The sequence below is a fragment of the Artibeus jamaicensis genome, unplaced genomic scaffold (assembly GCF_021234435.1).
Source record: "Artibeus jamaicensis isolate MK-2021 breed Jamaican fruit bat unplaced genomic scaffold, CSHL_Jam_final contig_373, whole genome shotgun sequence".
Lineage (NCBI taxonomy): Eukaryota > Metazoa > Chordata > Mammalia > Chiroptera > Phyllostomidae > Artibeus > Artibeus jamaicensis.
In genome coordinates, this window is record NW_026521807.1 from 6,898,318 (window position 1) to 6,912,801 (window position 14,484).

The 14,484-nt window shown below is 37.6% G+C and overlaps 1 protein-coding gene across 3 annotated transcripts in view; it reads right to left on the reverse strand.

Annotated features, from left to right (window-relative positions):
* Positions 1–9,945: 9,945 nt before the first annotated feature.
* The window catches only part of HAPLN1 (hyaluronan and proteoglycan link protein 1), a 68,053-nt gene continuing 63,514 nt past the window's right edge, over positions 9,946–14,484 (reverse strand). For all 3 annotated transcript variants that reach the window (XM_037142969.2, XM_053664418.1, XM_053664417.1), the window contains 2 exons: positions 13,089–13,391; positions 9,946–11,111 (listed from right to left, as the gene is read on the reverse strand). In XM_037142969.2, coding sequence (XP_036998864.2) covers positions 10,822–11,111; positions 13,089–13,391 — 593 coding nt within the window. In that variant the 3' untranslated portion in view covers positions 9,946–10,821. The remainder of the gene's footprint in view (positions 11,112–13,088; positions 13,392–14,484) is intronic.

Sequence of the window (14,484 nt, forward strand, 5' to 3'; positions counted from 1 at the left end):
GAGTGGAAGTTTATTTTCACACGCGGACCCAGAGGAGTCCGTCTCCAAATTCTGGGCCCCAATCAGTGGGGAGTAATGGCTTATATAGGGTGAGGGGGGCAGTCTGTCACTTGGACCCTTACTTCTGGTGTGAAAGCAGGAAGCAGTTTACAGAAGCAAGAAAACGGAACTGCTGATAGGAGTTAATACAAATTTCTTTGTTCTTACTCCTCAGTTACTTAGTTACTTGCTCTCCCTGATCCTGTTGACTCACCGGCTAGCTCCTCTCCTGGGCAGGCCACTACATTAGAAGTAACTTGCTTTATGTAGAGCGTGGCATGTAGTAGACTAAGGGGTCATCATTGTAAGCTTCCAGGCTCCAGCCTTTGGATAAAATTATTTCATATACTGTGCTTGGAAAGAAAATCACAAATGATGATGATGATGATAAAGAAAATGATTGATGATGAATATGGCATTTATTGAACAGTTATTAGTGCCAGGCATTCTTAGAAACACCTACACATATTAATTCACTTAACAAATAATCTTAATCAGAGGGATAAGGGCTGCCACAAGTTTCTTTCCTAACCCCAGGCACTCATAGAAGGACAGCAGCAGATAGGAGATCAGCACTGGGTACACTGTCCCGGGGATTCCAGGAGAAGGGCCACCCTGACTGGGCCCCAGACGTGTGGCTGGTTCAGGGAGGAGCACACCCTTCTGCCTCTGGTGGACACTGCAGCAGGAGCTTGGTTGTGGCCACCTTATAGAAGATGTAACAAAGCCCCACTGGGGGGTATTATTTTCTTTCCTCTCCCTTCTACTCTAATCATCTGCCATGTAATAGAAAACACAGGCATTTCTCAAAAAAGTGGCTATTGTCTAGATGAGGGATCTGGAAAAAGTGTGTGTTTAGAGTTATTACAATGACTAGGAGGGAGTGATCACTAACAGTGAGTGGCTGGAAGAGTGAGGGATATGTAATACTTGAAAGGTGAGATGATCCCAGACAGCGAAGATCATTTTTATCCAAAATGCCCAGGGCACTTCTTCGGAAAAACTAGAAGTGATTCAGACCCTTACCAAGAGATATCCACGGGGCTTTACCGTGGTGGAACTGGAACAAAGTATGATGTAGGGAGGAAGTGACAGAATCTGGTCTGAAATATTTTTCCAATTTTGGGGGGAAAATTTTAGCTCTAATGAGAATGTATTAATATTGTCAGACATTAATTTGTTAAGTAACTTTTGTATAATATAGCTTTGCTGTGGAAACTTTAGAAGTAGTAACAGAAGTAGGAAAAAGGGTAACTGCCATGAACATGTTAGTGTACTTTCAGAATTTACTAGACATAAGACTGCGGGCAGCTCATTGAGATCATAAAGACAATACACAATTTTAACTCTTTTTGAACATTTGCATAGAAGAGAATAACTTTCACAGCCTCAGATCATTCCTGTATGCTTGTAAATTTTAGTTTTTTTAAAGGTTGTATAAGTGAAAAGTCATTAAACATTTACATTTCAAAGAGAAGGGACCTTTAATTACATTTTAAGTGTTTTATTTATCCTTGCATAATTTCAATAACATTGGGCAGAGTTTGCTTATATTACATGTCAAAACTGACTTGTGAAGTAATGCGTTAGGAAATGAGATGGGACATTTCTTCACACCAGCTGTCACAGGGCAGCTGACCTCCGCAGGCTGGGCTCTCCACACTGTCAGGCATCACTCTCTAGACACTGCTGTGCTGTACTGTACGTGATTTTAAATTCCCAAAGTTGATCCCAAACCATGCTCTTCCACCAAATCCTTCAGACTCTGATGCCTTGACTTTCCAACACTGAGCCTTTACAATGGAGCCTGTTCTCAATTCGCCATATGTTAGCAGTTTCCTGGATCTTTTTGGTGTCAACTAACTTATAATGTTAGTATACCTTTCTACTTATTGTCTATTCTTTTTAGTCTGGATAGGTTATTGGTTATCATTTTTTCTTTGGAATTTAAAATTATTATTCCCAGTGAAGAGAATGCAACATTGTGGGAGTGACTTCTTTGCGAGTCTCCCCCCCCACCCAGTGCCATGGACACGAGTGAATAAATATGGTGGAGACATGATGGTGATCTGCTTGGGGAGGAGGAGTGGGCTGTGGCCAGTTTCTCCGAGGAGAAAAAGGCCCCGAACGCCCTGCTCCATAGCCTTTTATCTGGTTGTAATACACAGGAATACAGGGTGGCAAGGATCAAACAGTAGATAACATTACAAAGAAATCTGAGGGCTTCAGAGTCTGAGTCCGTGTCTGTCAGGAAGAGAGTTACAGAAACTTTGGGAGACATACTCATTTCCTCTCCGACCCTTATCTTGTGAATGAAAGCACTCTTAGCAGAGCAGATTTCACAGGTTTATCAGCAAGTCTTTGTGATGTCAGATTTTTCCCAGGGCACACCCTAGCAAGGCAAGGAGCTGCACTTCTCCCCATCAGGTATTCAGGCTTAAGAGGATTAGAGCCAGGAAGTGCTTCTCCCAGAGAACTTGGGGACTCGGGCTATGTCAAAGCCTGGGGGTGAGAGTCCATTGCTCTTTGTTGCAGTCCCCTGAGACCTTCCATGAAGGCCTCCCAAGTGATCGAGTCTGGCTTAGGTTGCCCCCCTGCTGTGAGGGGTCTTACCCATCATTGACTTCTGACCAAGCTTTGGGGGCAGGGAGAGGAAACTGAGGCAGCATTGGCTGCATGAGACAAGCTTTGTCTCCTGTGGCTGGCATTCCAAAGGTCGTCTCTCGCCCTTAGCCACAAGGGATCGAGATACAATTCCTAAAACCATGGCAGAGCAGTCTACAATACAATGTAGAACTATATCCTTCTGGTTTTTTTCAAGGAAGGGTTCTGATATGAGGCCTTCATGTCTTTAGCCACTAGTCTTTCCTTCATGTTTTCTAAAGCTAGGGAAGGAAGGAGCAGGTCCACTGGCCTCTGTGCTCTCTGCAGGACCCATAGGATTGAAGAAGCTGAAGGACAGAAGGTATTTCAAGCTAATTTATTACTCTATTGCACTGTTCATGTTTGTCAGTTGCATCGCGGTGAGTTGTAGCAGAGTCAGATTGCTATACCAGACCCATAAAACATTAGGAAATCAGCTTTTTTGTTATGACATAGTTTATATATTCTATATTTTTAGAGTTGATTAATCAGTTAATTAATTTAGCAAGTGTTTAAATCTATGTTGCTCATCTAATTTTTACTAAAAACTATGCCTATTTGTATATATAATAGAAAATATGATATTATTAATCAAAATAAAACTTTACTTTTCCCTTGGGTGTTTGGATTATGAATTATATTTATTTTCTTTTTGTTCTTATCTGTATTTTCCAGTATTTTCACTGTAAATGTGTTATATGTGATAAGAAAATATTACTCATTTTAAAATGACATTTACAGCACTACACTAGACTTTGAAGTGAAAGTGGAGAATTATTAAAATCATACTAATAGTTTGTGCTTTTGTAAAGTTACAATTTAGCTTAATGACCAAAGTATATGCAAATAGAAATATTAATTATACATTAAAGGTTTACATAGTAACAAAATGAACCATGATGATATTTCAAGGTAGTATTTAATGATAAATGATAATGAATTTAATTTCAAATTATCTCATTTAATTATAAGAAAAACTTATAATATTGATATCCTGATCTTTTTTTTGGATGAGGAAACTGAGGCCTGTTTACCCATTTGACTTGTGAATCTAGATATAAACAATAATAAGAACTAATATTTATAGAGTGTTTACTATATACCAGGAGCTGTTCCATCATTTTCTATGAAGTTAAGTATGGTGCAGTGGTTAAGAGAGAGAATCCTTCAACCATCTCTTGATTTAAATCTTCACTTTGCTACTTACAAGAAGCTATGTGACTCTGAGCAAGTCATTTAACCTTGTTGGGCCTTTGTTTTCTCATTTAAAAAATACATATTAATACCTACATTATAGAGTTAGGTAAATTAAATAAATTATATATTAGAATATTTAGGACACAGTCATATATTTTGGCTACTACCAAAATATATTAACTCATGTAATTTTATAACTCAGTGATGCAGACATTGATGAGATGGGGAAACCAAGGTTAAGAAACATCCTGTGGTTTGGCCAGAGCCAGTATGTGGTGGAGCTGGATTTGAACTCCAGGTATCTGGCTCTAAAGTTTGTGCTCTTAACCACTGTACTGAATAGTGTCTTCAGATTATAAAACAGCTCAATGTCTTTTATTCAGTGAGTGAATTAGTGATATGTAGTAAGGACTGCGTATTTCCATATGTATGCACAACAAAATAAATATGCTTTTGGAAGACAGCAGATTCATACATTTTAACATGGATACTTAAACTATTAGAAAGTAGAAGTTGTCTCCGACACCTGGTCAATTGATTTCACCCAACCGTGTATCCTTCCTCAGGACAAAGGTAGATTTCTCTCACCTCTCTATTCCCTCCTCCCTTCCCACCTTTCTTCCTCCTTGTCGACTCCTCCCTAGATCCTCTTGTCTATCTTGTCTGCATTGTGTTGGTGTTTTTTTTGTTTTTGTCCGAGGGCCCATATCTGTAATGTACGGCTCACAGTGGAACTAGTTCTTTTATTTCTGAGATATAACTGAAATCTCAGAAGCCATTGACTTTCATGTGGAATTTGGTTCTTTTCCCCAAAATATTTTATACGATTACTGTGATAGCCCCTGGGTGTCAACACTTCAGATGGGGAAGAGTTTGAATATCGGAATAATATGTAAATGGTTAAAAGTCACTTTTACAGAAGTGACAATAGTGGAGCAGGCATATAAATAGCTTATTTGATACACATCTGCTCACGGGAACTATCACCAAAAGAAAAGACTAAATCAGATAAATCAAATACTTGAATAGTATTGCAAATTTAATCAAATTTACACCTATTAGACTACTTAAAAATTACATTCAATTGAGCTCTTAATATCAGTATAATTCTATATTAATTGAACGGTTTTACTTTTTCTCCTAAATCTATTAAATCTATTAAGTGGTTCTCAACCTTGGCTGACTATTAGAATTAGCTGAGGCTGGAGGAGGCTTACAGAATCCTGATGGCCAGGCTGCACTCTTGACCATAATCTGCAGTGGAGAGATGCAGGCCTTGGTCTTTTTCTAATTCTCCCAAGTGATGTAAATAAGCTGAATACAACTGCTTTTATTGGGTTGCTGAAATTCCATGTATATTGAACTTAAAAACTGGCTTGTGACATTCTGTCAGAACAGCAGAATTCTCTTCTCAGCCACTTGATCATTGGCTCTCATCACAGGAGTAAGGATTCCATGGTATAAGGATGTTCAATTTGGCAAAAGCAGAGCACAGGAAGAACTCCCAAGGACTTTATTTATCTTTTCCCTGGGCTCACAGCAATCATTACACATGAATATGTTTATTTCTCAGAATAATAAATGAGTGTTCTGCAGCCCTGGTTTTAGATTCACATGCAAGATTCTCAGCATCTTCAAGGAAGGGCTTTTCAAAGACTCTAAAACCTCAAACCCATTTTTTTCTGCTGTCTACATACATAGTATGGGAGTTTTGGAAGGCAGAGTTTTCACTGATGAAAATCAATGGGAGAAATATAAAAATGAAACAAAACATATTTCAAACAGGACAAAGAATCGGTGATTGAGCCCATTCATTAGAAACTAATTATGGGAAAAAATATTCTTAGAATTCTTGCATTTGTTGAAAAAAAACCAATAGTTTCATTGTTAGGTAACGCAAAATCTGAACTTTCTCTCAATCTGGGAAGGACTCCCTGAACAAACAGAGCTCAGGCTGCAGTCAAGTACCAATGAAATGAAAGGGCCACCTCTGAGTAGGGGAGGCAGGTGACACTGCACAGCCCCAGTGGACAGAAATAAGCTGAGAAGGAGAATTGGTGGGTATCAGGAATGACATGGCATCGTCCTCTGGGCTGACCCATGAGAGTCAGATGATGAGTGGCCATGAAGGTGACAAAAGTTTATTGGCCTAAAAGAAATATGGGGAAAATAAATAAGCTTTATTTGCTTCTCTGTAGAAATAAACGTGTGTAGTGAATTTCCTTCTAAGACTAGGGAATGTAGTCTGCTGTCAGTTTCCTAATATATCTATCGCTTCCTGAGAATCAAGGACTACAGGGACACTCTAAGTGGTGCATCTAAATAACCCAAAATGGACAGCCCAAGAAATCAAGACAGGAGGGAAATACCAGTTTCTTCTTAGTTCATCCCTGTGTCCCATTAATGGTCCAATAATCTCTTGCTTTCATTATTCTCCTTGCATATCTGACTGTCCCAGACAGGGTCCATTTATTCAAGAATAGTCTTAGTATTAAGATTTGTCACTTGGTTGGGAACTAAGGACATCACATCTGAACAGTGTAGCTTGTTTTTATTTAAGCATAATGAAACTCCATAGGACTTTTCAGTATTAGTACCAGGAGGTTTTGTACATGACCAGGTTGTAGCAATAGATGAAATTTGCTGGCAAGGTAAAAATAATATATTCATCTGTGTGAAACAATAAACACTAAAAGGGGATGCTTTAGTCCTTGAACTTTTCTTTTCCAAAGTATTTCATTGTATTCCAAATAAGAAAGGGAAAAAGTTTGGTGCATTTTCTATGTGAATATCAATGACTCAAAATATTTTTAGTGTGTTTGCGTTGAAGTCATTGAACCAGTAGTGAACTCTTGTACCTGGGAAGCCATTTCTGTATACAAAGAAAATCCAAAAGCTACTTTCCACATTGAATATTCAGGAAAAAGATAGAAAAATTAAAAAATGTTCTCTGTTGTTGAAATGTAGTGAATTTGCTATGAAAATAAAATCTCTTAATTCAGTACTAATAACTAAAGTTATAAATTATGTCATACAAGTATTTTAATCAAATTATTAATACCACAGATTTCTGGAATTATTACCCAATGAGCAAAATAAATTATGCTTTGAATCATATAAAAAGAAAAAAGCTGCCCTGGCTGGTGTAGCTCAGTGGATTGAGCACGGGCCTGTGAAGCAAAGGGTCGCTGGTTCCATTCCCAGTCAGGGGCACATGCCTGGGTTGCGGGCCAGGTCCCTAGTGGGGGACACATGAGAGGCAGCCACACACTGATGTTTCTCTCCCACTCTTTCTCCTTCCCTTCCCCTCTCTCTAAAAATAAATAAATATATTAAAAAAAAAGAAAAAAGCAATAGATTTTGGGATAGTATTACCGATGACTTAGCAACACCATAGGTATACTTTTTTCCCCCTAAGTTTACAAAAATTCCCAGGAAATGGAAATTTCTATGTGGTTACAATGTGAATGTAAATGTATTAGAACAAAATGGGTTAATTATCTTTTCTTAAAATAATGTATTTATAGAGTTTGACACAAAGAATAATGACTAAGGTTGCACAACTCAGAAGAATCGAAAGATACTGCAGTAACACAAAATTGTCTTTTAATGTTTGTTCACCAGTTCATTGTATCTTACAGAAAATGAAAACATTTTTTTCTTGTAATACAGATTGGTTCTTTTCCTCAGATTTGCATTCAGTAGGTATTAAATGCCTTTAAATACTGATTGTCTTTTGATCAGATGGCTTAATGACTTTTTGTATTTTGTATTTATTTTGTACATCATTGCTACTCTGGCAGTAGTGAGCTGTGATACAGTTAACTTCTCAACAAAACTGTCAGTTACCCATTGATCATTCTCGATGCATTCTATGCTGAAAACTGAGAGTAATTCCCTTTTACTCCCCCCGCTCACAGTGGTCAGCTACTCTGTGAGACCACCATGTTCTCTGGAGCATTGAAATCAAGAAACCCAGTATGGCTGCCAGCAACCAAATTGGAATCTCCTTTGAGTCTACTTTGAATTGCCAAAATAATAAGCGACTAAATCACTGTATAAAATAAAACTTTAACAGGTACCGGCCCCCTTTCTATGAGAGAGTTTAAATTTACAAAAACCATATCTGACTAAAAATTACTGTGATTAAATATGGCAACAGTTGTTAAAAGATGGCTTCCAGTGTTAATATGGTTAACTTGTGTCTATTCCTATTCTTTTTATATGAATCATGTCTTTTTGATGGGTTTTAAAATGTAGGTGTCTCAATTCAACTCCAAGATAAACTTTCCTGCTTATATAGGCCACATGTGTTAATTATGGACAAAATGATCAAAACAAGGTTTTCTAACCCAGCGTCCCATCTTATCTCTTCTTGATACTCTTGGAACCCAAGCCTAAGGGGCAATATCTGAATTAGCCAATGTTGTGCTGACTTTCTGTTAGTAGTTGTACAAGGATAATCTGTCTTCTCCCAACATTCTTAGTGAGATATCTTGGTCAATGAAGTAGGAAAGGAGACATTTGGTGGAAAAATGGCAAATGATAACATTAAAAAAGAACTGTTCAAGTAGAAGTCCAAAGCGGTAAGGAGATCCTCATCCTTTAGGGGAAAGTCAGAAGATAAAAATTCTGCCCTGCAGTTTTCTTTTGAAAGATTTTTTTAAAAGCTTGGAAAAATGGTGTGCAGTCAGTATAGATTTTAATCAGCTAACAGTCAGTCCAGAGTTTTTGATCAGCACCAATTTCTATACTAATAAGTATTCAAAAGTTAAGAAATGTTAGCTACTATGATTAACATTATAAAGGTAGAGTTTGAAGCAATAACTGAAAATTATGCATCTGTTCAATATAAATTTGTTCCCACTTGCATTTCCAATAAAATTCTTATAACATGGGTAATAATCATTCAAGTATAAGCTTCCTCCAATGAATTAACCTCCATACTTGAGGTGTTAAGAGTCACTCTTTTGGATAGTACCATCTTTAAATAAAGTGTTTATCTAACTTGAGACCATTCAGGAATTTTTAATCTAAAAGTTCAAGTTCTATTTGTATCATCAGTGTTTGAGTTTAAACCTCACAATCTCTTTGGATTTACATTTGTAATTTTTGTACAATTTGCATATCCAATCTAATGTAAAAATGTGCATGCATACCTTGTTTTAATAATTAAAGCATCTGAAAATTTCCAGCTATGTTCTTGATAAAAGATGTGATTTACTTTTACTTACAATATTTTGTCTGGATGATGTATGAATATAGTTATGGTTTTATGGACTTCCAATTATTCTATACCTTCCACAAATATAACTCTACATTTAGAGAGTAAATTTATTAGAATTATTACAGCACTTTAAATGCAACCACAATCAATTCAGGAAACAGATTTATTTACTCATGTTCACGGGAGGAAAATCTACATAAAAACATTCATGAAAGCATGCCAGCTATGTCATACTTGGGTTATTATACTAAATCCCATTTATTAGAACTCATTGGGAAACAATGGGAAACCATAACATGTAATTTGAATACAAATATTGGTCCCTGTGGGGTCTCAACAGTCATAAAAATATAGGAAAACAGAGCTTTATTTAAGATTGGAGCTGCTAATGCAAAAGTTGCTTTTCTGAAACTGGCTTTTTCCCCTTTTGCTGACAGCCCTGATGATTTTAGTGTAAACTCTTTGATGACAGCTTCAGTGTTTCATTTACACCTAAGGATGGCCAGCAAGGAGGGTGACATCATTCACCACCGTTGTCTCATGGAGGGAGGAAGGTTTAGAACTACTTTGCGGACTTCTTTTTCCTCAACCACAGGCACCAGTTGGGCTTTCTTATGTAAATAGAAATAAGAAAAATAAGAATTTTGAAAGCTGGGTCCTTATTTCTGGGTTAGGAATGTGTGTAGTTATTTATTTCTTTTATGAATTAAAATTTTAAATGTAATGTAAATAAAAAGGAAATATTAAATAGCTTAAAGTTATTTTTATAGGACAATAACATTTCATAAGCTAACATAAAGTCAAGCTGCTAAATTTTACAATTTTTCTGTCCAGCAGTTTATCTATATAACTGCCCTGAGTAGATGCTAAATGCTGCTTAGCCAATGGCCCTTAGAATTTAAATATAACTCAGTAAAGCTACTCAAAAGATAAGACGATTCTTCTTAGGCATGTGTAATTTTAATAATAAGAAGGTAGGAGTCTCTCATTGATTAAATATTATCTGCTTATTTAAATCTCATACTTCATATAAATGGGGTTATTAAGGAGTTTTATCTGTGCTTATTACTGTGCATTGGAGTCCTATGAATTTTATTTTATGTTTTGGTCAAAAAGGCAGGATTTCAAACAGTAAAACATTCTATTGGAGAATTGCAGTATTAACTTCTAGAAAAGTGTAGATTTTTTTTCTTGTGAAACTGAGTTTTGTGCAACCTCTCAGAATGTCAGTTTATGTAAAGAAATATGCATTTCAAATCTGTTGCTCTAATTTGTTTGTTGTAGTGCATTTCAAAATTGTACAAATGTGTAAAATTTGTGCTTGTGGAAGCTGCTGCTCTGAGTAGCTTTACTTTCCTTAATTTAGGAAAGTAAATTTCCTAAAGTAAATTTCCTTTCCCGGCAAATCCTCAGGTTATTGCATGCCCCGTCATGGGAGGGTACTTCATTGGGATGATGTAGCCTAAACAGTCTGGCTCTAAAGCCTCCTTTATGTAGCACTCCCCTCAGAATTATATTAATTTATAATATATATTGAATGATAGCTTTACAAAAACAAATTAATGAATTGATCTTTATGAAAATGACTCTTTACAGTAAGTAAAAAAAGGGTTATCACAGTTTTGGTAACTTGCATGAGTTCATATTGAAAAAAAAAAACAAAACCTTTCACATGTTCTTAATGACTTTGAACTTGCCGTGCTCTGGGGGCACGCTCAGTTGTATGCTCTGAAGCAGTAGACACCGTACAGCTTATGCTTTTTATCTGGGAAACCCACGAAGCGCACCGCAGCCTCCGTAGGACTGCAGCGCCTTCTTGGCCTAGAGATAGGGTAGCGGACACTGCCGTCCTCCAACCAGCCCGCATCGCAGCGGTCGTAGCCCAGAAGTTTCCAGGCAGCGAATATCTGGCCCACTTTCGCAATCCGAGCACCGTCGTTGAGACAAGCCTGCACCGCTTCATCATAGGTCAGCTTGGTGGGGTGGATCAGGTAATAAAAACGGCCTGCGGAGAGACAGAGAGAGATCAATGGGCCTGTGTGTGCCTGAGCCACGCAGAGGTGGAAGGAGCCCCGCAGGGAAGTGTTTCTCAGGAAAGTGGGAAATAGAGCCATGTCTCAACAGTTTTGGGGACCCAGGATTCTCAGTCAAATGCAGTGCCCCTAAATCACTCTCCATTAAATTAGTTAGTTTTTTTTTCCAGGCCCCTTAATACATGTTCAGACATACCCTTTTATAGCTCTAAAAAGGAAAAGGGGAATGACAGATGAAGTTTCTGAAGTTTCTGTTCACTAATTAGTGACTAAAAGGGCCCTTCTGTGGCAATAGAGAAGACAGAATTCCATGTTAAAAGCAAGAGCTATTTAAATTCTAGCTGAAGCAAGACTGAACCCCAGCACAAGTTTCTGGAGAGGCAAAATTTGAATGTGAAAGGATCAAAAAACATTCCTGACATAAAAGTCCATTAAAAAAAATCAAAAGCCCTCAAGTCCTTTTCATCACAGGTATCAATACGACATTATTCTTATTCAAAGACTACAGTATGAAAATGCAAAAAAAAAATACAGGAAGACACTTGCCATAAATAATACTGGCTCAGAATGTGAACCTAGTCTGTTCACTCACCAGGGAAAAGGATGAATTTATTTACTTTTTTCAACTTTCCTCTGTGGGATCCTGATACCCAACTTTTTTTTTAAATTTCACAGGAGCAATTTGAAGTTAGTCTCCAGAACTAACTGAATAGTGTTCATTACTAAGATTCCTTCAATATGTATTAAACATCCATAAAATGTACGAAATATGAGAGCACTGACTGAAGTGATACACACCAACTGAATATTTTCTCAGACTTTTTTCAGATAGAATATAATCAGTCTTGTGTCTGATTATACATAAAATATAGATTACTGAAGTATAAATTAATGCTCGCCAGTACTTTCTAGACTAAGATGATGTGATCTGGAGAAAGGGTAGATAGAAGCCATTGGAACATTAACTAGTTCTATCACTTACACCAGATGTCGGCAAACTACAATACCTCAGTCAAATGAAGTTTTTATTAAAACATAACCACGCCCATCCATTTACTACTGTCTATGGTTATGTTTGTGTTACTATGTACAAAGTTAAATTTATTACTTATAAAAGAGACCATATGGTCTACAAAGCAAAAAATATTACTCTCTGGCCCTTTGCAGAAAATTTGGTGATCCCTGATCCCTTGCTATTTGTCCCAAAGCATGTCACCAGGGAACTAACATAGATGCGGCCAGGGTTTGCTTCATGGGTGTGTGACCTGTGCAGTCAGACATGGCCGCATAATTGGTTTAATGCCCCGCTGTCACCATCTTAAAATTCTCAATACTTTTGGAACAAGGGACCAACATTTTCATTTTGACTGGGCCTCACATTACGTAGCTGGTTCCAGAAAGAGCAGGGTAAGTTTGGGAGTTTTGTTGAATGCGAAGAATCAGTCATCACCACTGAGGCAACATGAACCTCTTCTCTTCTCACTTCCAGTGTTATTGCCACTGAGTTTTCTTGCAAAGCACTCTTCCTCCTCAACTTTGTCGATCATTTATGACTATATTGACATTAGAATGGAGAGAAAGCGCACATGACAGAGAAGCCACCCTTACTTCCTTTGGGAGAGCTATATCCTAGGGAGAGTACACAGGGGCAGCCTCACTTTTGGCAATAAAAAGCAGGCCCTAGACAGCATCACACCGTAAACTGTTTCATAGTACCAATCAGATGCAACAAAACCCAAGAACAGTGGAAATATACACTTTTGCTTGACTTCTGTCAATTAGAAATAAATTATGACCTCAAAGAACTCTTTACATCTTTTCAAACTGGAGCAATACTTCAATGCTTTTATCTTTTCTTTTTAAGTACATAAGACTGGAAATGATGTGTAGTGGCATAGTACATATTGGCTTGTGGTATAGGAAAGAAGGCAGTGTGGTTGGTATCTTACCGTTGAAGTTGGATGTAAAACAGAACACATCATATCTGCTTTTCTCTTTATCCCAAAACCCATAGTTCCTGACACCGGGCACGGTGTTCTGGCCTCCGCAGGGCTCCCGTGGCTTGGTGATGGGGTACTGCACAGAGCCGTCGCTGAGCCAGCCAGCATTGCACCAGTCCAGCCCACCCCGCCAGGCATCATACAGCTGGTCGAAGGAGGCAATCACAGCATCCTGGTCTAGACAAGCCTGCTGTGCCTCGTGGAAGTTGAGATTATAGCGCCCCAGTCGTGGAAAGTAAGGGAATACCACACCTATCCAAAGGAGAAAGCACGGGATCATTAGTGGTACAAAAAGTTACATGTATGAATAGGCCCCACTTGACTGGTGAAAAAACATGATAAACTCTCCGTCAGAAGAAGCAGTAGGTTTTGGCAGCTTGCAATGGGTTCTCATTGTCTCTTCCCCCTTCAAACAGCCTCTCAGCTCTGAGCTTGTCACAGTTTGCTTTGTGGTTTGACAACTTCAGTGATTTACTTCTTTTGCTGAGTTCAACCTGAACCTTGAAATTCTCCTTTCCAAAATGAATCACCTGCAGACCATATTTCCAAATAGCCATCCTTGAGAATTTACCATCTGCTACTGGTTACTAACCCTAACAATGTATTCCTGAGCCCTGTTTGGAAAAAAGTCGATATCGAACACTAAGCATGGGAGGGGATACAGAAATGGTGCTGAGAGAGAAATTGTTCATCAAAATTCACAATGTGTTTTTCTCAGTAATTATTCTTATATAATCAGTAACTCATTTTATATTGTCTTTTAAAAGTATAAACAAATGTTAAATTATCCATATATTTTTTCCTTTTTTAATTGCTGTTCAAGTACAGTTGTCTCCATTTCCCACCCTTGATCCTACCCCCTTTCGCTTTGTCCATGTGTCCTTTATACGTGTTCCTTGACAACCTTCCCTCCTTTCCCCCACTATCCCCTCCCACCTCCCCTCTGGTTACCGTCAGTTTGTTTTTAATTTCATATACTTTCTTTTACCCTTGATCCTCAAAACTTGCAGATAAGTAACTTTCACTTACAGGTGCCTTCTGATTTGGATAAACCTCAAAGTGAAGCCCTTTGCATATCTAACAAAAACCTAATCGAACCATCTTATTTTATCTTAATGAAGCAACCCTTTACAGTGAGGAATGCCTCCATAAAAAGCTTCATGGCTCTCTTATTTGTTTCAGTTTTTAACATAGCCCTTACACTTTTTTTCCTGTTCTTAAACAAGGCAACTAAAATAATGGCTTTATTTAAAAATATTTCTATTACAATTTTCAGTTTTCACATTCATATATTGCAAAACAAAACTAAGCTTTTAAAAGCATTTTTATTACAAATAGAAAAATA